This window comes from Zootoca vivipara, chromosome 12, assembly GCF_963506605.1.
Source record: "Zootoca vivipara chromosome 12, rZooViv1.1, whole genome shotgun sequence".
In the NCBI taxonomy this organism is placed as follows: Eukaryota; Metazoa; Chordata; class Lepidosauria; order Squamata; family Lacertidae; genus Zootoca; species Zootoca vivipara.
This window is the reverse complement of record NC_083287.1, coordinates 15,820,160-15,844,901: the sequence shown is the minus strand read 5'-3', so window position 1 is coordinate 15,844,901 and position 24,742 is coordinate 15,820,160. Positions and strand designations below refer to the sequence as shown.

Here is a 24,742-nt window from a genome sequence, read left to right as displayed (position 1 = left end):
TGTATTTTTCGCTCTATAAGACACACTTTTTTCCACCTAAAAAGTAAGAGGAAATGTCTGTGTGTCTTATGGAGCGAATGCGTGTTCCCTGGAGCCGAATTGCCCAGGGGCAAAAGTCAGATTGTGTTTTTTTTTAAAAAAAAGAGCTAATGGCTAACAAGAGGGAAAGAGGGTGTTGAAAGAAACTTGCTCAGCAGCTGATTGCAAGAGATCAGGGAGATAAGAGATGCAAGCTGCCTTCCCGGCCCGCCCAGCCCCCTTGCGCAGGCCTCCATTGTTGAATGTTCTGTGACTGGCTGATTAGATTATCTGTCTGGAAACTGTAGAAATGGCTCCCTTTCCTTTCCTAAAGAAGCTGCAGAACTGTGAGTTGAACCCCATAAAAACAGGATTTTTTCCCTTTGCAAGGTAAGCTCAACAACTTTGAGCTGATCCTCAAAATAATTGAGCTTTTCCCATTTGCAAAAGAAGCTGCACATCTGTGAGCTGATCTCCCCCAAAACGGGGCTTTCCTCCTCTAAAAAATTAGGTGTGTCTTTTGGTCAGGTGCGTCATGGAGTGAAAAATACGGTAATCACCAACACTTGGAGAGAGATCAAAGCTCAATAGTGGAGCACATGTTTTGCATGTATGTAGAAGGTTCCAGGTTTGGTCTCTGGCATCTCCAGTTTAAAAAGGATCCCCTAGTAAGTGATCTGAAAGACCTCTATCTGGGATCCTTGAGGGTCACTGAGAATCAGAGCCTTTTCCTCTATCAATCAGTTAACTTGGTTTAGCAATCCGTTACCAACTGATACATCACATAATTAGGTTGTTTAATTATGCATCTGTTGCCAGAACAAAGACTCGTGAGTTTCGTTTTGGATTCGTTCAATTATTTTGTCTATTCAACCTTTGAAGATCTGCTAACTGTAATTAAACCATGCTCAGTTCAATAAAAGACTCAAATGATTACAGTAAATCATGACTAGAGTTCTCTATGATTGATAGTTCAGTCCTTGCAATTAAGCAGTAGTGCACTTCATTGAAGTAGTTCAGTGGTTACAGAAGTTCACTCAATTAATAATAATAGTTGTAGTCAACAAATGGTTATCTTCATTGAAAAGTTCAATTGAACAGTCACTTACTAGTTCCAAAGCAATATGAGTTCAGGTGGTGCAAGGTATAAGTGCATCTGGCTGTTAACCAGACAGTTAATGGTTCGAGCCCCCCACCAAGGGATGGCTGTGGGCCGGATTCCTGCATTGCAAGAGGTTGGACTAGATGACCATCAGGGACCCTTCCAACACCACAATTCTATGATTCATCACACAGCAAGCCCAGATTGTGACTCATCTCTTCCCCAATACTTTCCATAGAATGTGGTCCTCCTGACTGCTGCATACATGTATCAGGAAGTTTTAAGCATTTTATCATTTTTTTAATATTCTGCTGAGAGCTGCCCAGAGTGGCTGGGGTAACCTAGCCAGATGGGTGGGGTATATATTATTATTATTATTATTATTATTATTATTATTATTATTATTATCATCAGCTTTTTCCTCTGTGCTCTCCCCAAGTGGATGAGTAAACTCTGCTACACAGTAACACATGACATGGCCCTAGTTCCTACTAAGGTTTTACGGGAGGGAAGCAGCAAACTCCCATTCCTTAAGTACAGCTCTCCCAGTCCTTCATTGGGGCGAGGGATTTCCAATATCACAGGTGAGTGGTTCAGACAAAAGCAACCATTGATGTCCTGTGGAACTTCCAGCACATTCCAGACACACAGGTCACTCCTTGCTTTTGTTATTATTGAATTTAAATACCTGGAGGTCTCAGGGTGGTTCACAGAATAAAATCAAAATAGAAAACCACAAGATACATAATCAGAATAAAAACAACAACCCAATAACCCACCCACCCCCAAAAGAAACACATTTTGCTTCCACAGTTGGAGTTGATGTCATAAGAAGCAGAGTGGGAAGGCGTAATCTAATTCTGCTCCCATGTCAAGAATGATTTAATAGATAGTTTTAATTATCCGTCTCTATCTGATAGGGATTGCAAATCAATCAAGCTATGGCATCCTCCATTCTCTTTATATTTCAAACATAGCGTTCCCATCCCATTCCCCCCCCCCAAAAAAGGGGCTGTGTGTTAGTTGGGTTGTGAACCGCAGGAAACAAGTGAATTAGATAAGAAAGTTTGTAGGTCTTAGTTCTGTTGTATTTGAAAGTTTGTAGTTTTTAGCTGGTATCTGACTTTAAAGTTGCTGGAAACCTGAGTAATAAAATAAACTCTCTTTTTTATTATTATTCTCCCAACATCATGGCCATGATCCAAAGAACCGACTGTTCTTGTCTATAGCCCAGAAAAATGTAGCAGTCTAACTACGTGAGAGCCTCAAGTCTACTCAACTTGACGAATCCATTGCGCCATATGTTAGGGGTTCTTGTGAAGCTTCATTGAGTTTTAATCACCTGCCAACATTTTATAGGCACTTCCTCTCCTTTGCCCTGTGCAGATGCTCCACTTAAAGCCTTCTGTTTTAGCAGTCCCTGCCTTAAATGTGCCTCTACTCAACTCCCTTGGTTGCTTCCGAGATTGTGATAATGTGGCCCTTATACCTCCATCATTTGTTGCTGCCTCTTCTTGCTTCTCTTCCCTCATCTTCCCAATCAACTTAGATCAGGCATAGGCAAACTCGGCCCTCCAGATGTTTTGGGACTACAACATCCCACCATCCCTAGCTAACAGGACCAGTGGTCAGGGATGATGGGAGTTGTAATCCCAAAACATCTGGAGGGCCGAGTTTGCCTATGCCTGAATTTGATGCAGGTGGATGTTGTGTCAGTGATTAAGGCTGCAGCCAATCCATGTCATCTCTGGCCCAGCTGTGTTTTGCACCCTTCAGTGCTGGATCTAGTGAGCTGCAGCAGTTAGGGCTGTTCCCAGCTTCTTAATCTTGACCAACACATGTGAAAAGAAAAAGATACTGGGTTGCTGTTTTTCTTTTCTTATTTTTCATGGGGAATGGGGAGCAGGACTCCTGTTTGTGTTTGGCTGTTAATGGCTATGAAACCGTTCATTGCAGCATGCCAGTCCATCACCTCAAGACTCTTCCTTTTGTTTTTTTGTTTGCAGATTTTATTCCTCACCGTACAGCATTGCTACAAACCGCATGATTCCACAGACATCTATCACGCCATTCATTGCTGCTTCCCCTGTCTCTACATATCAGGTATGTTGGAACTGCATGTGCCCCACACGTCCCTAAGTGAGTCTTTGTGGTTTGCATGTCAGCATGGTGAATTGCTGCACACTTTAGTCACGCTGTTATATAAACCGTTTTGGTAGCGTTTAAAATATATGTGCATATTTGTTCTAAAATTCCTAGTGCGTTCAGGATCTAGGTGTGCTTTAAGTAATAACCCTTTTATGCATTCGTCATATTTCAACCAGCTTTTCAGATAGATCTCTGTGTTGTTGTTTTTTATTTTCAGTCAGTCCTACCCAAAGTCGATCACACATAGGATGTTTTCTTTTGCAATGGGTAGAAGGTTGCTAGAATATATTTTGTCTCCTTTGGGTTTTAGCGCTTCACTCTGTGTTTATTATATCTTCCCAGTGAGATGTACTTCCCCTTTAAACTAAAAACCCATAAACTAAAAACTTGATTTTATTTATTTTATTGCATTTATATGTCACCTTTGTTCCAAGCAGCTGAAAGTGGTGCACAGGATTCTCCCATTCCTCATTTAACCCCCCACAAACAAATCTGTGAGGTAGGTTAGGCAGGTGAAGATTGGCATTAAGAAAAAAAAGTGGCAAACTGTAATAAACAATCGTAAACTTTTTTTATAAAAGGTTTCCTGTGTTGTCAACATATGTATTCTGGGCTTCCCTATTCCCAACGGTATCTCCCACCCTGACTACTGTGCTACCTTAATTTGGCAACGTTTTGTTCAATATTTCTGTCACTGCTTAAAATAAACATTCTGTCACTGCTTAAAATAAACATTCATTGCTCAAAGCAGAGAACTGCACATTTCTTTTTTCATGGCTCCTTAATTTCATGAAACAGAGGGCCAAACTAGAAGTAGCTCATTGAAAGGGAACACACACACCCCGGGGGTCACAGTCTGGATTAGGGTTTCCAGACTCAATAGAGGACAGGACTTCTGTGCCTTTAATTGCCTTGCTTTCTTTTGAGTCTGAAAACTTTAAAGAGAAACCAGCAGACCCTTTCCTTGGAAATTAAACAAAAGGTCTGCTGGTTTCTCTTTAAGGTTTCCAGACTCAAAAGAGAGAAGGGCAATTAAAAGCACAGAAGTCCTGTCCTCTATTGAGTCTGGCAACCCTAGTCTGGATTGGGAGCCTAGTGGTGAGGAAACCATTCCCACTGGAGTGAAAGGGACCTTCCCCCCTACCCCCACCCCGATATTCAAGTGCAGGGAGGCTGCTCAACTTCATGTTCCCAGAAGCAAGTCTAGGACTTCACACAGTTTCTTATGCATGAGAGTTCACCCATAACAATAGGTGGCAGTGCAATTTAAGTTTTCTCTTCCGAACGAACGCACGCATTTTGGCTCTTATAAAGCAAATACTATGTTTTACATTACCCTCAAAACTTTACTAGTCAGTCCTGCAACATTTTCTCACATTTCCTTAGGTACTTTCTTAATGGATCTATGTGCAAGAAATAATAGCACATTGTAGAATATGCTTTGTTCACCAGGGGTTTCTCAGACAGTGGATTTATGTAACTTTAACTTGATTACGGAAATGCTTATTAGGTGAGCGTGGAAAGATTTGTTAGCTTTTTGTATCCCCGAGTATGAAAGCACATAATGTCTTTTAAAAAAGCATACTGTATATTCCTGCGTATAAGACTACTTTTTAACCCAGGAAAAATCTTCTCAAAGGTCGGGGGTCGTCTTATACACCGGGTCGTATTTCTTGTATGGCGAGTATATCCCAAACTCTATATTTTAACTGGAAAAGTTGGGGGTCGTCTTATACACTCAGTCATCTTATACACCGGAATATACGGTATTTTACAAAATATATATTTCCTAGATTGTATTCTGGTTTTCTGACTTGTATGCCAGTGATTCTCCTTTTCCTACATGCAAAACCAAATCAAATAGCCCTTATTAATGTGTAGCATATAAATGGCTTTGTTCATACAAATAACTGTCCATCACCAGGTATGTATCAGATAAAAAAGAGTAGAAACACCACACAATATATAAATCAGTTGTGAGCAATAGGAGTTAAATATTGAGGAACTGATGGGAGTTAAAGGAGACAACTGATTTTGTTCAGGTTCAGTTTATGCAGAAATTGTGATGATAGATAGATAGATAGGTAGAGTGTATTTAATATACTCAGGTTCCCACGTTTATAGGCCAATGAAGGGAAGGGTCCAATTACAGAGGCTGACAAAGCTCACACAGTTACCTACCTGGTTCGGAATACAATTTTGCCTGTTTCTAATGTTTGAAAAATTAAGAGACAAACATTATTATTTTTATTTCCCACAAAATTTTTTCTAAAGCCTGAAATGAAAACCATGAACAGTCCTTTCAGGTGCCTCAGTTGTTCTGTGAAAACTGCAACATTTGCACCCAATACCAAATAGTTTTCACTGAACAGCTGAAGCATTTGGGAGGAAGTAATCAGTCCATTTGGTAGAAAGTGGGTTTGAGGGGGGGGGGTAGGCTAGTTTTCTAACCAATCCATTCTCGTGAGTAGCCTGGTTGTTGCATTCAGAGCCAATTGCAATGTTCAAAGGCAGCCTCATGTACTACGAACTGCATAAGCCTGCTCTGGATGTTTTTCACATTAGAGATACTACCTTATGTTTTCTCAAGGGAATTCTGTTATTTTAGCCGCAGATGAGTCTGTTGAGATTGTGTTTTCTAAGTATATCAGAGGGACAGTGCCATGTTGATAGCTAGGAGATGAAGGATAATATTGAAGAAAATGCAAGGAAGCTAGAGGTAGAGATAGTAGGATTTCTTATAAACAAAAGTGTCAGCAGAAGAGGATGTCAATCACAGGAATAGATGAGGTGACTGAACACAAGGGAATATATCTATAGCGTAAAAGTTCTAATTTGTTTTTAGGAAAGGCGGTAGGCAAGATACAAATCTTGCCGTTTTGGTGGCTATGAAGTCTGATAATGACAAATAAAGTGAAGAAATATGGGTTATTCAAAAGAGGTTAGGGACGTTATTTTGAATTTTCTGCCTAAGGATGTTTCAGCAGTTATGGCAGTACATAAAAGCAAAATAATTTTATGTGAAATAGGTAGATAAGATAAAAAAAGAGCGCAATGGGCAGAAACAGAGAAGCAACTTTTGTTTCTGAAGCATCTGAGGAATTAAAACAGATTCTGTGGAATGAGGGGGAAAGTATTTGTCAAACAGAACCGAGAGGGGGGAAATGAGTACACGACCCAGAAGGAATAGGTGTAAACTTAAAAGGTTTTAAAGTTTTTTTTCAAGAAAGGAAGAGAGAAGATATTTAAATGCCTGGTGAGATACAGATTTAACTGGATGAAAATCCACAAAGGCAAAAAGAAAGGCACAGACTGTTTCCTCTGTTAGAAGGCTTATCAAATGAATTGGCAAAGACAGAACTTGGAAAGGAAATTTCCTGTTCAAAGAAAATGTGCAGTTCCATTTCTCATCACCAAGTGGCAATGCTTCCTAACCAAGCTTGAAATTCACTTGGTGGTATTTGCCGATTATTTCGAAACCATCACTTTTCCCGCTGCCTGAAAATTGATCGTCCCCTTATGAGAATTCATACCAACTGGTGTCAAGCTCCTGATAACCTCTAGTCCTAAATGCTGATAATCAGTAATTGAAAAAAAGAAGAGCCTTTGCGGAATGCACGCACGCACACACACACCCCGCAAGTTGTGGTTATTTGTTTGTAATCAGTTATTCATATTCTATTATCACTTCTACAATGCAAAGTTGCTAGGGAAATCTGAAACATTTACTAAAAATGCCACCAAAGGAAATGTAGTCATCAGAGAAATACTCAGAGTGAACTTTGATACTTACTCAGACAACTTGAATGGGAAGGCTGCAATATCATCGAGAGCATTTCACTTGATTTCTAATTGACATGTATGACATACTTTGGTGAGTATGATCATCTCCCTTATGGAACACGATTTGCTCAAGCTCTCTAGAATCATGTCCCTCTGTTATATGTTGTGTTATAGTAAGAGCTCTGTAAATTTGTCAACAGTGAGTACAGTGCACATCTGAGTAGACAACACTGGACTTGAAAAGCAAATAGGCCTGAAATAAGGCAGTTTCCTATTTTTCAAGCTGTTCTTTAAAAAAACATTTATCCTATGACCTAAGGGCAGTGACAGTATTCATTGAGAAACTGGAATATTTTCTGAAAGGCTACTGAACTTTTAACTTCCTACCAATAAGTATTTAATTAGGTTACTTAGGACTCATGCTTCTCAACTTTTGAACTGTATTTTTAATTTAAAGAGGATTTGGTCAACATAGGATGTGCACGTTTCTTGCTCAAGAGCATCCTAATTATTCCAGAGTAAATGCTAGTCCTCATTCTCTTGAGTTGATGGATTTTCCTGGAAGCCCATTTATGTAATGTGTATGTAAACTGTTCCTTAATTGTCTAGCTCTGTAATATATTGCTTTGATTGAAGCCAATAAACTTTATCACACACACCAAAAACCTCTGTCAGTAGTACACTCCTTTGTGTGTACATCCCTTCATACAGACAGAACAGAGTTGTGAGTCAAGTAGCTTGAAGTCCATAAACCAGAGGAATATGCCCTCTCAACATCAACTTGCCCTGGCTCTGTTTTAGTTGCAATATTCAGCATTGTTCATTGGTTTTAGTAGCATCGCTTGCCCATTTATCAGGCTCTACTTTTCACAACATTTTTCTCTATGGGCTGCCACCTGCGTCAACCTTGCAACTGTGCAAGGTGGACTGTTGGGGACCAGAAGGATGATCAGAAGTGCTGTCATGCAGTTTGCAGGATGCATCTCAGCCGCACCATCAATCTTGTCTGTGCTATTAAGATTTAAAATGCAAATCTGTAGATGATATCTTGGGGGGGGGGGAATTACATCTATTAACTTGCAGCAATGTGGCTGCAGCATTTTCCAAAGTGCTACAGCAAGGTTCAATTTGCTATGTATTTTATTCAAAGCAAGATTATTGCTAGATTTGGGTGTGTGTGGTTTTTTTTACACCATTGTTCTAATATAGTGCTTTCTGATACACAGGTTCAGAGTACTTCATGGATGCCTCATCCGTCATACGTTATGCAACCAACAGTAAGTGAGCATACATGCACACTTTTCTTGTTTCTTCTTTTTTCTCTGGGAGTTGGTGGAACTTGATTTTCCTGATTGTGGGAGGTTTACTGCAGGTACTCAAGTTAGTTGAGAATTTACTGAAAGTAATATCAGCTGCAAAACAGCCAAGGATTAGTGGAATAGTTATTAGGCAGATCCGAGTTGATAGATTCTGTGCATCTTTGTTGTGTGTGATGCTAACATGCATTGTAGATAAAAATGATATGCACAATCAAGGGCAATATGGTTCAGTTTTCAGCTGCGTAGGAACTCTTGAGTATTAAAGTTTCCCAGGCTGAGGTTTTATCTGACTTTTAGAAGACATCTGAAGACAGCACTGTTTAGGGAAGTTTTTAATGGTTGATGTTTTATTGTGTTTTTAATATTCTGTTGGAAGCTGCCCAGAGTGGCTGGAGAAACCCAGCTAGATGGGTGAGGTATGTATAAATAATAAATGATGATGATGATGGCTTGTGGGAGGGGCCATAGCTCAGTGGTAGAGCACGTGCTATGCATACATTCCTGTGTGGAATCCTTGGCATCTTCAGTTAAAATGATCAGGTAGCAGTAGATAGGAAAAACCTATGCTCTGAGACCCTGGAAAGCTGTTTGTCACAGTGGGTTAGAAGGACCAATTATATAACTAAATGCAAGGTCAGTTTATGTGTTACGGGGTAGCTTGGCCTTCTGCATAATCCTGCTAAATAGTTATGAGAAATTTAGTGTGTTTCATGTGTAGATGTGCAGTAAATCCTTAATGACATTAAGTTGACATTTTGATAACAGGTTCCTGTACTATTGGTTGCAGAATTTTGGGCTAAACTGGAAGTTTAAGCAGGATAGGGTCCAGAAAATAATTGGGACAATGCTGTTTGAGGTTTTGTGTAACGATTTCCTGGGTTGGACTGTTGACCCATAAATCTGCTTATTCTGCTAGCGAGTTGACCCTGTCTGCTTATTCTGCTAGCAAGGGGATCAGGGCAAGTCCCTAAGTGGGTTCCAGGTGTCAGGTGTGCTGAAGACATCCCTTAGGGGAGCTCCCTGCATTTAGTATGATTTGCATGGAAATATTACATTAGTAGGTATGCTGCTTGGGAGGGTTCTGTGCTCATTAATGATGGTAAGGGAATTGCAAACTAAAGTACACTTTGTGTAGTCTATGAATCATTACATTGGGGAGACCAAAGGAATTGCACTCCTGTGTATTCTCAGTTGCCAGGGATGAGCACATCTGCTGCTACTCCTGTTACATTCTTTAAAAAAATAAAAAGGGTCTTTATTGTTGAGAGGAAGGAGCCGTACTGAATTGCTGAAATATTCAAACGGATACAAGCAGTGAATCAGAGATGGCATTTAGAACTACTGTGATTTGTTTGGATGATCCCTGTTTTGATGAGTGCTCTCTATTAAAAAAAATACAGCTTATCCGATATGGTGAAAATTCCAAACTTTAGTATTGCGACAGCTTCACTGAAAAAGAAATAAGTATGTAACTTCCACTTGTCTTGCAAGATAATGGGGAAGACTTCTTGTGAGATGGCTTGAGATTTAGCCGGGTCCAAAGACGCTTCCTCCTTTCTAGATCGAGCCCACTGAGTATTTGCAAATCTGCACAACTGGTCTGCAATATATGGTACAAAATGGTATTTTCTTACATAACCCCGAAGATCACTTTTGTAAGTGAAATTTGGGCCACAATTCGGGCTTTGTTCTTGGTGTGCTTCGATGACCTGACCACAGGACACTTGATAAACAGTGGCTTATGAAAAGGCAATCAGCCACCAGCTTTCGTCTGGTAAATAATTTTGCCTTGCTCCTCTTGACACTGAGCCCTTGATTGTTTCCCATTTTGGATTTCAACAGTTTATCAGAAGCGGCTCAGTTTGAAAGTATTAAGTATGCAGGGTCATACACTTAATCCACCGGACAATTTTTGTCTACTTGATTTGGAGATATGGGAGACTGGTAGAAATGTGCAAGGTGATGCTTTGGTTTATTTATTTTTTAATTGTTTTCTGGGAGCATCATTTCACTTCTCAACATAAGCATGACTCTCTCTCTCTCTCTCTATATATATATATATATCTGCTAACATAATACGTTTTGGTAGTGAGTTTTGCTATGCATGAAATCATGGGAATGGCTTTCAGTGGCTTGGAGTAAATATGCGTAGAATAGATATAACATACTCACCTACATGCAATGTTACTCTAATCCTGATTCGTAGCACTCTGGCTCATCTGCCACTGCCACCCCCCCCCCAGTGCTATTTTTAAGGCCCCTCTCTCGCACAGGCTGCAGTCATTTCAATTGTGTTGAAATCTGCAACATAAATTCGAGCCTCTACAATTTACATGGAAGAGCCGCTTCTATTCTTAAGCTGGAGGAGAGGATGTCAACCCCTTTAAACCTCATATTTTCCCCACTTACATTGATAATTCCTTGCTTGGTTACAGGCAGAAAATAAAATACATTCTGTAATATTTCTTAACGCTCTAGAATTGTGACTCTTACATACACAGCAGTGAATCAGGTTTCGGAAGCTAGGATATTTCTTTTGAGCCTGAATCGCCTGCATTCCTGCAAAAAATACAATAAAAAATGCTTAGGATTTTAGTATTGAAATCCAAGCATTTCTTCATCCCTCTCACAGAATAAAGCTTACTGTCATGCTGATATGATTCTGCATAGTGGCACACACTACACTCCTGACCATGTTTACTCAAAAGTATACTGTATTGAATTGAGTAGGGCTTACTCCTAGGTAGGGCTGGAAAAGACCGCTGCTTGAAACCCTGGAGGGCTACTGCCTGTTAATGCAGACAGTACAGAGCTAAACGACCAATAGTCTGATCTGTTCTATGTTGACCTCCTCCCTTATAGTTAAGATGCCACATGATTCTCTCAATGTAACGTTAGAAAATTATGAGCATGCCACATTATTCATCAAATTCACCCCTCTCAGAGGCTGCCAGCTTCTCTATAGGATTTTTTTTAATTGGGGGGGGGGTGCATGATGTTGTGAGGATCCAGGGGGTGGAGCCAAATGCCCTCTGAAATTTGAGGGGGACCAGACCCCTCCAAAAATACATTCAGGGGGCTGGAACTGCCTCGGCCCCTAGGAGTCAGCGCCTATGATCCCTCCTGTTCAGAATGTATGGATTCCATTTCTTTTTGCATTTCGGGATGTCATTGAATGTTTTCACGAGATTCATCCTTTATGGATTCCTAACTTTGAAACCAACCAGGGTTTTCCCTAAACTAACCAATGACTTCTGAAACCTATACATAAATTTACCCAGCAGTTACCCAAAAGGTAACCTTGAAGCCTATGCTGCAGATAGATAGATAGATAGATAGATAGATAGATAGATAGATAGATAGATAGATAGATAGATAGAGACAGATAGTGTATATTCAGCCATTTCCATTGACATGTTGTTCTTTTAATTTACTATCAGCTATTTTGCTTTATTGGAAAGCCTCCAGATTGCAACAGATAATTTTAATCCTTTGGATGCAATAGCCTCAAATAATTTAAGCTCCTTGTGTGTCATCACAGAACTATCTCATTACTATAGTTACTTTACGTAAATCGTAAGTTAAATGATGAGTCCATTTGCATCTGAATAGAAAAGATGAAGGAAACTAAAGCATAAATTTCATAGACAGGTACGTTTGGTATCCAAAATGAAACATATTAGGTTCACCTACGCAAGAAAATAAACATAAAACATGAAAATAAAATGGACAACTAATCTCTCAAAATTCTTTGCATTTTAATTCTTTGAAAATGAGCTTGCTAAAACATATATGGCTGAAATAACTTAGCCGGTACCTAAACTCAGCAGAGCAATCTTCCAGTATTTCTTGAGGGAGAAAATCAAGGGCTGCCACATCAATAACCCTGATAATCAAGATAGTAATTGGCAATGTCTCTCTGGGACTAGTATGTCAGATTGAGGTCACTTCAGCCTTCCTCATGCTCTAATTTGTGGAGGATCGTCTAACAGTTAGATGAGAATTCACCTACATTTCAGATTGGAAAATGCCCAGAATGTGCAGTACATAATTTATCCCTCCCTTTGGGAAGATGAAGAATGCCACCCAAACTGGTAGAACAAGCTGGAACAGACTTTCAGCTGAGGGCTGAAATAAATGCACAGACATGTACAGCTGGGTTGAATAAGGACCACATTATTGAACATTAAACCAAACCTGCTTCAGGATACCGTAGGTGCAGGAACTGAGTACAGTTGTACCTTGGTTGTTGAACGCCTGGCGTCCTTCAGTTAGAACAGGCATCCCCAAACTGCGGCCCTCCAGATGTTTTGTCCTACAACTCCCATGTTCCCTAGCTAACAGGACCAGTGGTTGGGGAAGATGGGAATTGTAGTCCAAAACATCTGGAGGGTCAAAGTTTGGGGATGCCTGAGTTGGAAGGATTAATCGGGAGCTGCTGCTGGTCAGAACAGAAAATACAGGGCTAGAAGGTAGAAAGTACTTCCTGTATTCTTCTATGCTATATACCGTGTTTCCCCTTTTTTAAGACACCGTCTTATTACTTTTTTTTCTCAAAAAACCACAGGGTGGCTTATTTTTGGTGGGATGTCTTACTCGTATTTTTATTATGAGTCTGAGGGAAGGGAGGTGTGTGCGTCCCTGGCCCAGCCCTCTCTCCCCAGCCCTGGGATGTTCGCAAAGGGCTGCTCTCTCTCTCCTCTGATGTGGGGACTCACTTAATAGCAATCTGCTACACTGGAGCTTCTTAAATCTAAACCAGTATAATGGAATCTATCTGTGTGATACAGTCCTAGCAGTAGCCTATAGTAAAGCAAATAAGGATCTCTACTAGCCAGCTGCCCAAGACTTAAGTTCCAACAATGTAACACTTTGTAGTGCTAAAATAAAAAAATTCCTTCAGTAGCACCTTAAAGACCAACTAAGTTTTATTTTGGTATGAGTCTTTAAGGTGCTACTGAAGGAATTTTTTTATTTTACTTCGACCCAGACCAACACGGCTACCTACCTGTAACCAGAACTTTGTAGTGCTATCACTGATAGCAAAGAAGCTACCTGCTGAGAACAAAGAAGCCAGCTAAACAGCAATTAAGATTGCTGACTTGGTAAATGGTAGCAATTAAGAAGCAATTGAGCTAGCAAGGTAAAATTTTGTGGGTAAAGGAAGCTAGGACCGGCAGTTTAACTTTTGTGCTCACAAACAGCAAGAAGGAAAAAGTCCTTAATTTTTTTAAAAAAGTCCCCAAGGCAAGGACTGCGATCCAGACTACTTACAAATCCTTAAAGGGGCAGCTCCACAGACAAGCAAGCATAAGGTAGAAAGGAAGGCTGCAAGGAGACAACAATCAGACACAGGAGACTGCCGTCAAGAGGAAATCAACAGGCAACTCATGGGTGGACGCATAGAATGGAAGGGAAAGGTGGAGGGAAGCGAGAGGTGGGTTCTGTGTGTGTGAGAGAGAGAGAGACAGAGAGACAGAGAGACAGAGAGACAGAGGACACAGACGCGCACACGGAGATCTCTCCCTTAAAGGGAAAACAGCCTTTGCATTCAATCGCCCCTCTCCCGTCAAGAGGAAATCAACAGGCAACTCAGGGGTGGGCGCATAGAATGGAAGGGAAAGGTGGGGGGAAGCGAGAGGTGGGTGCTCTCTCTCTCTCTCTCTCTCTCTCTCTCTGTGTGTGTGTGTGTGAGAGAGAGAGAGAGAGAGAGACGCAGGGGGCGGGGGGAGAGAGAGAGACAGACGCGCTCACGGAGGTCACGAGGCTTCGGCAGCCAGCAGCTACGGCTCTTCAGTGCATTTTTACAAGCTTTTAAAGGAAATACGTGTCTGTGGAGCGACAGCAAAATGGAGATATTTTTAAGGGGGGGTTGGCTGGCGGGAGGGGGGTTATTGCTACTGGGTGAAGGGTCTATCAGTATGTCTTATTTTCGGGGTATGGCTTGTATCGCGCAATTGCTTAGAAATCCTGCTATGGCTTATATAATGACTACGTCTTAAAAAAGGGGAAACACGGTATATCTCAGTCTTTGAGAATTGTGAACCTCGTTAGTCTTGTTAAGCCTTCACACATGAATCTTTGAAAGAGTCCGCACCCTGAGGAAACCATTCCTGTGAAACGGGCAAGAAGCTGGCCACCCGTCGGGAAGAGATAAGAACGCATCTTACATCATAGCACTTTATTGTCGGACTTTATTGCACTTTATACTGGACTTTTAAGACTTTGAGTATGAGACTTTACACACATTTTTGAATCTCCTTATGTGAAGGTTGTTTATACATTTAAATATTTGCACCTCACGGTGGTTTACCCTCTCATTATAAATCATACGACATAAGACGGTGGTGGGTCTTGCACAGTGTAGTGGTGTTGCAAAAGCCACTCCTAGTGACTGGTTGGCCAGGAACAGGGAGGCATCATTTTGCAGTACCTAGCCATGCCCTATGGCAACTGGTTAGAGCAGTATTAGTGTTGGTTGCCTAAAGACTGCTGAAACTAGGGAATATCCAGGCATATTTATGAATTTTCTTTGTTTGGGCTAGGTTCAAATGTGGCTTCAAAGCAAGACTTATGTTCTTAGTTGCACCGTTCCAACGGTGTGCAATTGGTATGCAAGTATGGATGATCCAAAAATGGATTGTTTTCTATTTAAAAAACACTCTTTGAAATAGCAGCAGTAATATCGCAGTCAGACATAGTGAGTTTTATTGTGTAACATCAATTTCATTAAGAATATATGAGAGTATAATGAAGGGGGGGAGGATTGACTATATTTTTTGAACATTCAGAATGCATAATTTCTTTTTGTTTCTTTTAAATGAGGAAGTTAATAAGGCAATATCTGTACCTTCACAGACAAATTTAGACCTGTGATGGAGTAATCCCAACTGACTTTAAGGCATGTTCATTACCATTAGATGCTTCATCTGGTCACTTAAAAACAAAAACAAAGGACAACTGACTCCATCATAGACTTAGAATATTGTTTTTCTCTACTAATAAATTTTAATGTGGCTGCACCGCTATTAACAGGGTATGGATTCACTAGAGAACAATTCAAATTGATTTTGTTTCTAGCTCAGAAATATATTAAAGTGGCTTCCCGGTATAGAAAAGTCCTCGCGTGGTGAAGTGAACTTGTATCATGTCTTAACGCATCTTGTAATGGGAATCAGTAGCTTTTAGTGAGAAGTGGTGATTGATTGAACCGTCTTGCGGACATCGAATTAGCCAGGTTCTCTTAGCTCCATCATAATGATGCAGTCCCTGAGCTTTTCAATACGAAATGGCTCATTTTTGTGTCAAAGGCACCACCACTAGGAGATCGGTATTATCTTCCTCCGGCATCAGCCGCATTCCTTTCCAAAAACGCTTCCTGCTTGAAGTAACATTACTCCCACGCTGGAAATTTCTTTGAAGGATGTGAATGTTCTCAATTCTTCCCCCTCTCTTGCTCTCTCTCTCTCTCCTCTGGACTTGGTTGTGGTCACTGAGTTCCTATGAGATCAGAAGAATGGAATGAAAGTGTCCGCAAATGACACTTGAGCTATTTTCACAGCTGGATGCACACCAGCCAGTGTGGGCGATCCCTTACAGATGAATTAGCTCGTTCAAGTATGTGATACAAAACATCTGCTACAAACAGGACCAGAGAGAGAGAGAGCGCCTTTGAAGGCATCAGTTGAATGGGAGCTGCTTCTAACAATACTGAGCGAAATGTTCAGTAGTGAGGCAGCATTTCTATTCTTCTTTGTCGTTTAGTCGTGCCCGACTCTTCGTGACCCCCATGGACCAGAGCACGCCAGGCACTCCTGCCTTCCATTGCCTCCTGCAGTTTGGTCAAACTCATGTTAGTAGCTTCAAGAACACTGTCCAACCATCTTGTCCTCTGTCGTCCCCTTCTCCTTGTGCCCTCAGTCTTTCCCACCATCAGGGTCTTTTCCAGGGAGTCTTCTCTTCTCGTGAGGTGGCCAAAGTATTGGAGCCTTAGCTTCAGGATCTGTCCTTCCAGTGAGCACTCAGGGCTGATTTCTTTAAGAATGGATAGGTTTGATCTTCTAGCAGTCCATGGGCCTCTCAAGAGTCTCCTCCAACACCATAATTCAAAAGCATCAATTCTTCGGCGATCAGCCTTCTTTATGGTCCAGCTCTCACTTCCATACATCACTACTGGGAAAACCATAGCTTTAACTATACGGACCTTTGTAGGCAAGGTGATGTCTGTGCTTTTTAAGATGCTGTCTAGGTTTGCCATCACTTTTCTCCCAAGAAGCAGGCCTCTTTTAATTTCGTGACTGCTGTCACCATCTGCAGTGATCAAGGAGCCCAAGAAAGTAAAATCCCTCACTGCCTCCATTTCTTCCCCTTCTATTTGCCAGGAGGTGATGGGACCAGTGGCCATCCATGATCTTGGTTTTTTTGATGTTGAGCTTCAGACCATATTTTGCGCTCTCCTCTTTCACCCTCATTAAGAGGTTCTTGAATTCCTGCTCACTTACACAACCAGAAGTTATATGTTTGAAATATTTCTTGCTTAATCAAGTGAAAGAACCAAAGTTAGCTATACATAGTCACAATTTGATTCTTGGCAGTTTCCAGCAAGAGCAAATTCCAGCTTCTCGGAATAGTCTTGTGAGTCTTGGGCACCTTTAATACAGCAGCCAAGCCCCAGATGAATAGCTTTAAAAGCCAAACAAGTTGACTTGTACAATAACTGTTATTCTAACTCTTTCTTGCTAGCGTTGCTTTAATACCAGTTTTTTTCCTCCACCACCCCCAACAAAGTGCAGTAGAAATTCATTTATGTCCATGCGACTCAGTGGCTGAAAATGCCCTGAAAATGTGTTCATTTGCAGCACGAACTGTTCAATACTGAGCCAAATCTAGAGATTTTCCTTCATCTTAAATAACCATATATAAATCATAGGCATTCCCACAGTATTGGGGCTGTTGCATTTAGAAGCGTGTTCTTTTTCTTCTGCTATTTTCGGATAATAATAAAAAAATGTCAATAGTATGTGTCTCAGGACCATACAAACATGCTAAACACAAAAAGGAGGAGAAAGTGCCTAAAGCAGATCAATCAGAGGTAGATGCACGTTAGTTATTACAGATCGATCAATCACAGGCTTTTGACAGTTTATACACAGCACAATATGCTTTACAATATGTAGTCTGTGCAAGCTAAGCTATGGTGAAGGTTAATAACTGAGATATATTTTTAGGGATTTTTGAAAAAAACCCACAAATTCAAAGGAAACTAATGTAAAGCATACAATGTATAGTAGAATGCAGTGATTACTTTATGTGAATAAAATTAACCTACAGGTGGCTGAAATCTATTTTTATAATAAATGTTGTCATGATTCCAGCAGCGGTTTTAGATTAAAATGTAGCTGTACATTTTGCCGCTATAAATACAAAATAGACTAGTTATTAATTTATTCCTATGTTACCTTACAACACATAGAAATTAACATTTAACATTTTGTATCTTCTAATTCTATTCAATATGCCAGTTATTCGGGTAAAAACAAAGGGACCCCCCCACACATACACACCTATTGCACACTCTGGCCAAAGGAAGTAATGAATGAAAACATTTTCAGACTTTGCCTAAACAATAGCAAGGTTGGGAGCTGGCTGTGTCTCTTGGAAGAAGGCATTCCACAACTGTGGGCCGTAATGGGGGCAGAAGAAGTCCTATCTCTGATTCTCTCCAGCCTGTTTGTTAAAAACAAACAAACACCAACAAAAATTTCTTTATAGACGGCGGAGGGTTTTAAGGTCCTATTAGATTCAGCAGGACTTACTCTCAGGTAAGTGCAGTTAGGGCTGCAGACTTTGTGACCCAGGTTTTGGGTCCTTTTTAGGTTCAGGATGTCACTGCTTTACAAACCCACCCACCCCCAATATTTGAAAACGTCACCTTTGTACTTAAACACAAGTGTCTTTATCAATTTATTTAAAGAACAACAAACTGGTGATTGCTTTAACGATATGTGGTGATATGAATGAGTCTTGCTTTGGAATTGAGGACTATTCTCCTGCCTTTTCATTTTATTTTGTTCTAAGGGCTTGTTAGAGATAATGTGTAAGCATGGTGTCAGCTCCCAAAAAAAGGGTTAACAACTCTGGGGAACCTTTCCTAAAAATGGTCAACAACTTTGGGGTCCCCCACCTAAAAAAAGGTTGAGAACCCTGGGAATTTTTTTGGGGGGGGGTGCCGGAGGGATATTCGCACCACGGCACCGGATATGCTTAAGACGGCCCTGGTGATGCTGGCTGCCAGCCAGGGTGGATTTGATTTAAATCACGATTTAAATCATGATTTAAATCACAAGTCAATAAGACTTGATTTGAATGACTAGTCAGTAAGACTTGATTTAAATCTTTTTTCAGAAAGACTCATTCTTGCTGGTATAATCTTAATATTTACAACCAGATGAAGGTTTTATTTTCAGAATAATAAATTTTCAGAGTAGTTTTTACAGTTACATCAAAAATTACTGATGTGGTTATACTATTAGAAATACATAGATAATTATGAAATTATTGTGAGGTTTAATAAGTTAACTGTTTATTTTTGGGCAACTTTTCTGCTGTACAGTACTTTATTGGAAGGAGAAAAATAATCACTTCCTTAATAACAATTTATCTAACTAAAACAATAACATTATAGCATATGTTTCCATGTTCGTTAACTGATGTGGTTAAACTATTTCTTTTATTAAAAAACAGACTGAGTTTTAGCACACATGAAAAACTTAAAACAAATCCTTATTTCCTGATGAATAGCCTTTGGACTATAATGTAACTTAAATAGAAAACTATCTTTAGAAAGATTCTTTTCCTCCAGAAGCATTTTATTTTAAAAATCTGATTTAAATTTCTAAAAATCTGATTTAAATTTTAAAAAACCGATTTTTTTTAAAAAAAATAATCATTGATTTTTATCCACCCTGCTCCCAGCATGTTTACTGCCATCTCCTTGCACCAGAAAGTGGGACGTCGCCTTCTCCCTCTTGTGGTGCAGCCCTCAGTGATTTCAGCTAGTCGCCTTACCAGCTGCCATATCTCTTTAGTAGAGTAGCTGCCACCACAGGTGTGTATTAAGTTTTTTAGCAGCGTTCCTAAATACCATACGAGGAACTGTGGAATGAAACCACAAATGCACCTACAGTATGAATACATGATAATGTGACAGGCGGATTGAGCTTTTCAAAATAGCGCTTGCACTCAAATACCACTATTCTGAGTGCATTAGCAGACACCTGTATTTTCCGACCATCTCTCTTAACAGAAAAATAGCTCCTATTTACTTAAATATATATATTGAAAACCTACAGTCCTTTAAGGCAGGGTGTGTGGAGATCTTGAGAGGTGTTGGTTTTCTTTATCAAACTCTTTATTTAAAATAAAGGGGATGCAAGGAGGATAATTCTAGTTCTGTTTCAAGTGCCAGGAAGATAAAACACGACGCAGCTAAAATATTCAGTCATTGGTGACACTCTGCTTTCCCACAGAATTGTTTCCAATGAGCATTAATTTGAATATCTGAGGTCAGAGGCTCCATGAAAATCTCAAAGAAGATTGCTGCACCAGACAGCCTCACTCTTCATATGTCAGAATCTGCAAAGGAAGAGACATTTCCTGCATTTTTTGGAACATTGGCAGTCCACAGGCAAACCACTTTTGAAATTGAGGAAGCTTTCACAATCTGATTGTGATTATGGCAGTAGAGTCCTCATGCAAACACTTCTGATGTGCTGTTAGAGTACAGTGGTACCTCGGTTTATGAACACAATTGGTTCTGGAAGTCTGTTCATAAACTGAAGCGTTCATAAACTGAAGCGAACTTTCCCATTGAAAGTAATGGAAAGTGGATTAATCCGTTCCAGACAGTCCGCGGAGTACTTAAACTGAAGCGTTCATAAACTGAAGCAAACTTTCCCATTGAAAGTAATGGAAAGTGGATTAATCTGTTCCAGACGGGTCCGCGGAGTACTTAAACTGAAATGTTCATAAACTGAAGCATGGGTGTAATTGGTTCCAGAAGTCTGTTCAGAAACTGAAGCGTTCATAAACTGAAGCGAACTTTCCCATTGAAAGTAATGGAAAATGAATTAATCCGTTCCAGATGGGTCCGCGGCGTTCATAAACCGAAAATTCATAAACCGAGGTGTTCATAAACCGAGGTTCCACTGTAGATCTTTGGCTCCTAGTCTATATACTCATGTTAATATGTTACCTGTGAAAGTATGGTAACATTGTACCTTAATATAGGCATATATTATTATTTGTCCTATATGAATCATTTAGCATATGCAATCTTCTTTTCAGTTACAACATTAATGAATATAGAAGGTCAGGGCCGTTTTAAGCATATCTGGCGCCGTAGTGCAAAGATCCCTCTGGCGCCGCCACCCCCCCCCCAGTTTCCCAGAGTTGCCGACCTTTTCCCAAGCCTCTGAGGGGATCGCTCTCCTCCTGCGGAGGCTTGGGAGGCAAGCTGGACATCTGCCAGCCATATAGTTGGCGGGGCACAGCTGGCGGGCATGCAGGGGAAGGGGAGGCCATCGGCAAAGCCACACAGCTCCCCCACTCTCTGGGGCACCCCTGAGAGGCCGGCGTCCTGGCTCAATGCACCACTAAGCCCTATGGGAAACATGGCTCTGTAGAAGGTGCTACATGGTCTCCTTCAGACCTCTTAATTAGGGTTAGTAATTGATTGATTGATTGATTGATTGATTGATTCTTTAGGGCCGGGCCGGGCCGGGCAGCCCAACTTTTCATATGAAGTGGGCTGCAATAGTACTTGACGTGCGGGATGCACATGGTTTTGTTGCGCGGGAGGAGTGAGTGAGACTGAAATTTGATGCCCCCTTCGCAGCCCTCATGATGCCTTTGCTTCAAATAATCCTTCAAACTTTTGAAAATGTTGGTACTTTATTTTTTGATCTAGGTCAAAATAACATCAACATAATCTGTCCTGTGAACAGCTGCAGCTGGATAGGAGGAGGGGTATCTGATTTTTTTTCGAGGGGGTCAAATTAAGCAGGGAAAGACTTTCATTTGATGTATTCAATTAGCTGTGCAAGTTAAAGCAACAATGGCTAACTGTTTTGCATATGGATCTATTGCTTTCTTAAATTTACATTCCTTTGAAATCAGGGGATGAAGCTTATACAGTCAGCAGCACAGCAGGTGAGCTCTGCAGGGACCACTGCTCAGCAGTTAAGCAGTCTTTTACATAAACAAACAAACATCATACAGGGTATGATGTTTTAGGCTACAGGGTATGATGTCTTGGGCTACAGGGTGGGCAATTTCAAAAGTCTACCATAAATAATGGCTTGCACACCATTGTTCAGGGTTCTCCTCCCTTCTGCGTATGGTGAGTGGGGACCCTGTTGCAACAGTTTAATAAAGATAAGGCTTACTAGCTGCTCTGCTTCTCAATATACTCTGGTTGGCCCCTGTTATTTTCTACCGATAGGGAACTTACTTAAGGACCTTATACGGGTTCTTGGATTCCCCATAAGGGAAAATGAGCAGATTTTTCTTATAACAATGTGAAGGCTCCACAGAGAGTGTTGGAATGCCATTCATTTCCATTGCCTGTGACTTCCCTGCTTTCCTAAGAGATACTTTGGCAGCTAGAAAGCTCGTCATCCATCACACCCTCATTTGCTTAGTGAAGCTGCAATGTGGTTGGTTTTCTGGACGTTATAGACCCATGTCTTAGCAACCAGTGGATTTTATAGTCCTCATTGCTGTACCAAGTACACCAGTACAATAAGAAGTTACCAGAACAGATGTACTCTGCAAACAAAAATGCTGCCTGGAGATAAGTTCTCAGCTCGTACACTGGGGGTAGGAAACTCTTGGACCCCAGGGAGGTTCCTCATTTAGCGTATGGAGAAAATGAAATATAAAGCTTGAGCGGAGTTAAAAAAATACGTGTCTCTGTTGCCATGGGAAATATATCTGTGTGTGATTGTATGTGTCTTTGTGTTAAGATTGTGTTGCTTTTTAGGTCCAGCTCCGAGGGCCTTCTGGCGGTTCCCTCACTACGAGAAGCCAAGTTACAGGGAACCAGGCAGAGGGCCTTTTCGGTAGTGGCTCCCACCCTGTGGAATGCCCTCCCACTAGAGGTCAAAGAGAACAACAATTACCAGACCTTTAGAAGGCATCTCAAGGCAGCCCTGTTTAGGGAAGCTTTTAATGTTTGATGGATTTCTGTATTTTAGAATTTCTGTTTTGTTGGAAGCCGCCCAGAGTGGCTGGGGGAACCCGACCAGATGGGCGGGGTATAAATAATAAATTATTATTAAATTATTATTATTATTTTGTGGTTCTAGCCTCACCTGATACTAGAATGCAGCCCCAAAAACATTTCACTTGGGTAATGAGACCCTCAGCCCCCCAAAAGGTACCCTAGGACAGGCATCCCCAAACTTCGGCCCTCCAGATGTTTTGGGCTACAATCTCCATCATCCCTGACCATTGGTCCTGTTAGCTAGGGATCATGGGAGTTGCAGGCCAAAACATCTGGAGGGCCGCAGGTTGGGGGTGCCTGCCCTAGGATCTCCCCATCATATTCTTCAGGTGTCTTTCTTGTGTCTTGTATCTATGTCTAATTTCATACGGGCAAAGTCAGTGGATAAGAATCCATGTTGCTAGCCTTTGCACTCTGCTCAGCACGATTCATGTGAAATCTCATTTGCCAAGCAGAGAAACTTATCGTATGATCTCAGTATTTATTTATTTTTACATCAGTCCTGTTAAGTAGGTCATTTTATGAGATGAGATGGGAACATTCCAGCTGCAGATCACAAGTCTTACCCATATATGCAAATATAGATATGCAGAATGACTTAGGTTGCTACCGCAATTGCTGTTCTTGATGAACAAAGATCTGGTCACTGGTTTGAATCCCTGAAAAGTTTGGATCAGAAGGGGGCTTCTGTTGATGGGGAGGAGGAGAAGAGGATTATTTGCACTGTGGTCCTGCTGACTGTGCTCATTAATTAGGACTACCCAAAATGAAGGGTGTTTGTTTATGTAAAAGACTGCTTAACTGCTGAGCAGTGGTCCCTGCAGAGCTCACCTGCTGTGCTGTTGACTGTATAAGCTTCATCCCCTGATTTCAAAGGAATGTAAATTTAAGAAAGCAATTTATCCATATACAAAACAGTTAGCCATTGTTGCTTTACAGTTAATCATACCCTGTAGCCCAGGCATCCCCAAACTGCAACCCTCCAGATGTTTTGGCCTTGTTGTTGTTTAGTCGTTTAGTTGTTTAGGGATGCCTGCTGTAGCCTAAAACATCATCCTGTACATCAGGGGCGTACCCAGGATCAAAATTAGGGGGGGCAAGGGGCGGGAGGGGAGGGGCCACAGTGGGAATGTGGGCGGGGCTACGTGGCCTGCGCCTCCCAGTTCTTCCGAGGAGGCGGCCCCAGGCTCCCGCTCCCGGCACGAAGCTCCAGAGGCGTGCGGGAAGCGCAAGCTTGTGGCTGCCTCCTCCGCGCCTCCAAGCTGTTTCAAGGAGGCGGCCCCAGGATCCCGCGCCCAGCACGAAGCTCCAGAGGCGCAGGGAGCGTGAGCTTGTGCCTGCCTCCTCTGCGCCTCCCAGCGCTTTCAAGGAGGCGGCCCCAGGCTCCCGCGCCCGGCACGAAGCTCCAGAGGTGCACAGGGAACGCAAGCTTGTGCCTGCCTCCTCCGTGCCTCGCAGCTCTTTCAAGGAGGCGGCCCCAGGCTCCCCCGCCCAGCACGAAGCTCCAGAGGCGCGTGGGGAGCGCAAGCTTGTGGCTGCCTCCTCCGCGCCTCCGCCCCTCCCTAGAAGCAGGGCTGGTGGGCGGAGGCGGAGCCCAGCCCAGCGGAGCGCGAGTTCAGCGTTCCCGCCCGCCGCACCGCGCTCTCTGGTTCCCCGCCGCGCTTGGCCTTGCCAGAGGGCGCGCCGGGGAGCTGGAGGGAGGGTGCGACGCGGCGCGGCGGGAATGGCGAACTCGCGCTACGCCGGGCTGTGCTCCGCCTCTGCCCACCAGCCCTGCTTCTAGAGTAGGGCAGCTGCCCTAACTTGCCCCGTGGTGGGTACGCCCTTGCTGTACATACATCACAGAAGGAGGTGGTCTACAGCAGAAATCCTGTCTGCCAGGATACCTGATAGAGGCCATTGATTGCATTACCTGGGCAGCCTGGCCATTCTTTGGTGATGGTTAATCCTTTGGTTCCTGAATCTAGGTCACAGGCTCACCCTATTCATACACAAATATGCCCTTAAGACAGGATTTGTAAGCAAAAGACAATGGAGAGGCTTTCTCATTTCTTTCCTCCTTGCAGAGAAATATTTGAGGTTAGTTTG

At 41.8% G+C, this 24,742-nt stretch overlaps 1 protein-coding gene across 3 annotated transcripts in view; it reads left to right on the top strand.

Moving 5' to 3' along the window:
- RBMS3 (RNA binding motif single stranded interacting protein 3) overlaps positions 1–24,742 on the top strand; it is a 746,746-nt gene that overhangs the window by 684,319 nt on the left and 37,685 nt on the right. For all 3 annotated transcript variants that reach the window (XM_035130054.2, XM_035130057.2, XM_060280656.1), the window contains 2 exons: positions 3,127–3,223; positions 8,278–8,328. In XM_035130054.2, the coding sequence (XP_034985945.2) occupies positions 3,127–3,223; positions 8,278–8,328 (148 nt within the window). The remainder of the gene's footprint in view (positions 1–3,126; positions 3,224–8,277; positions 8,329–24,742) is intronic.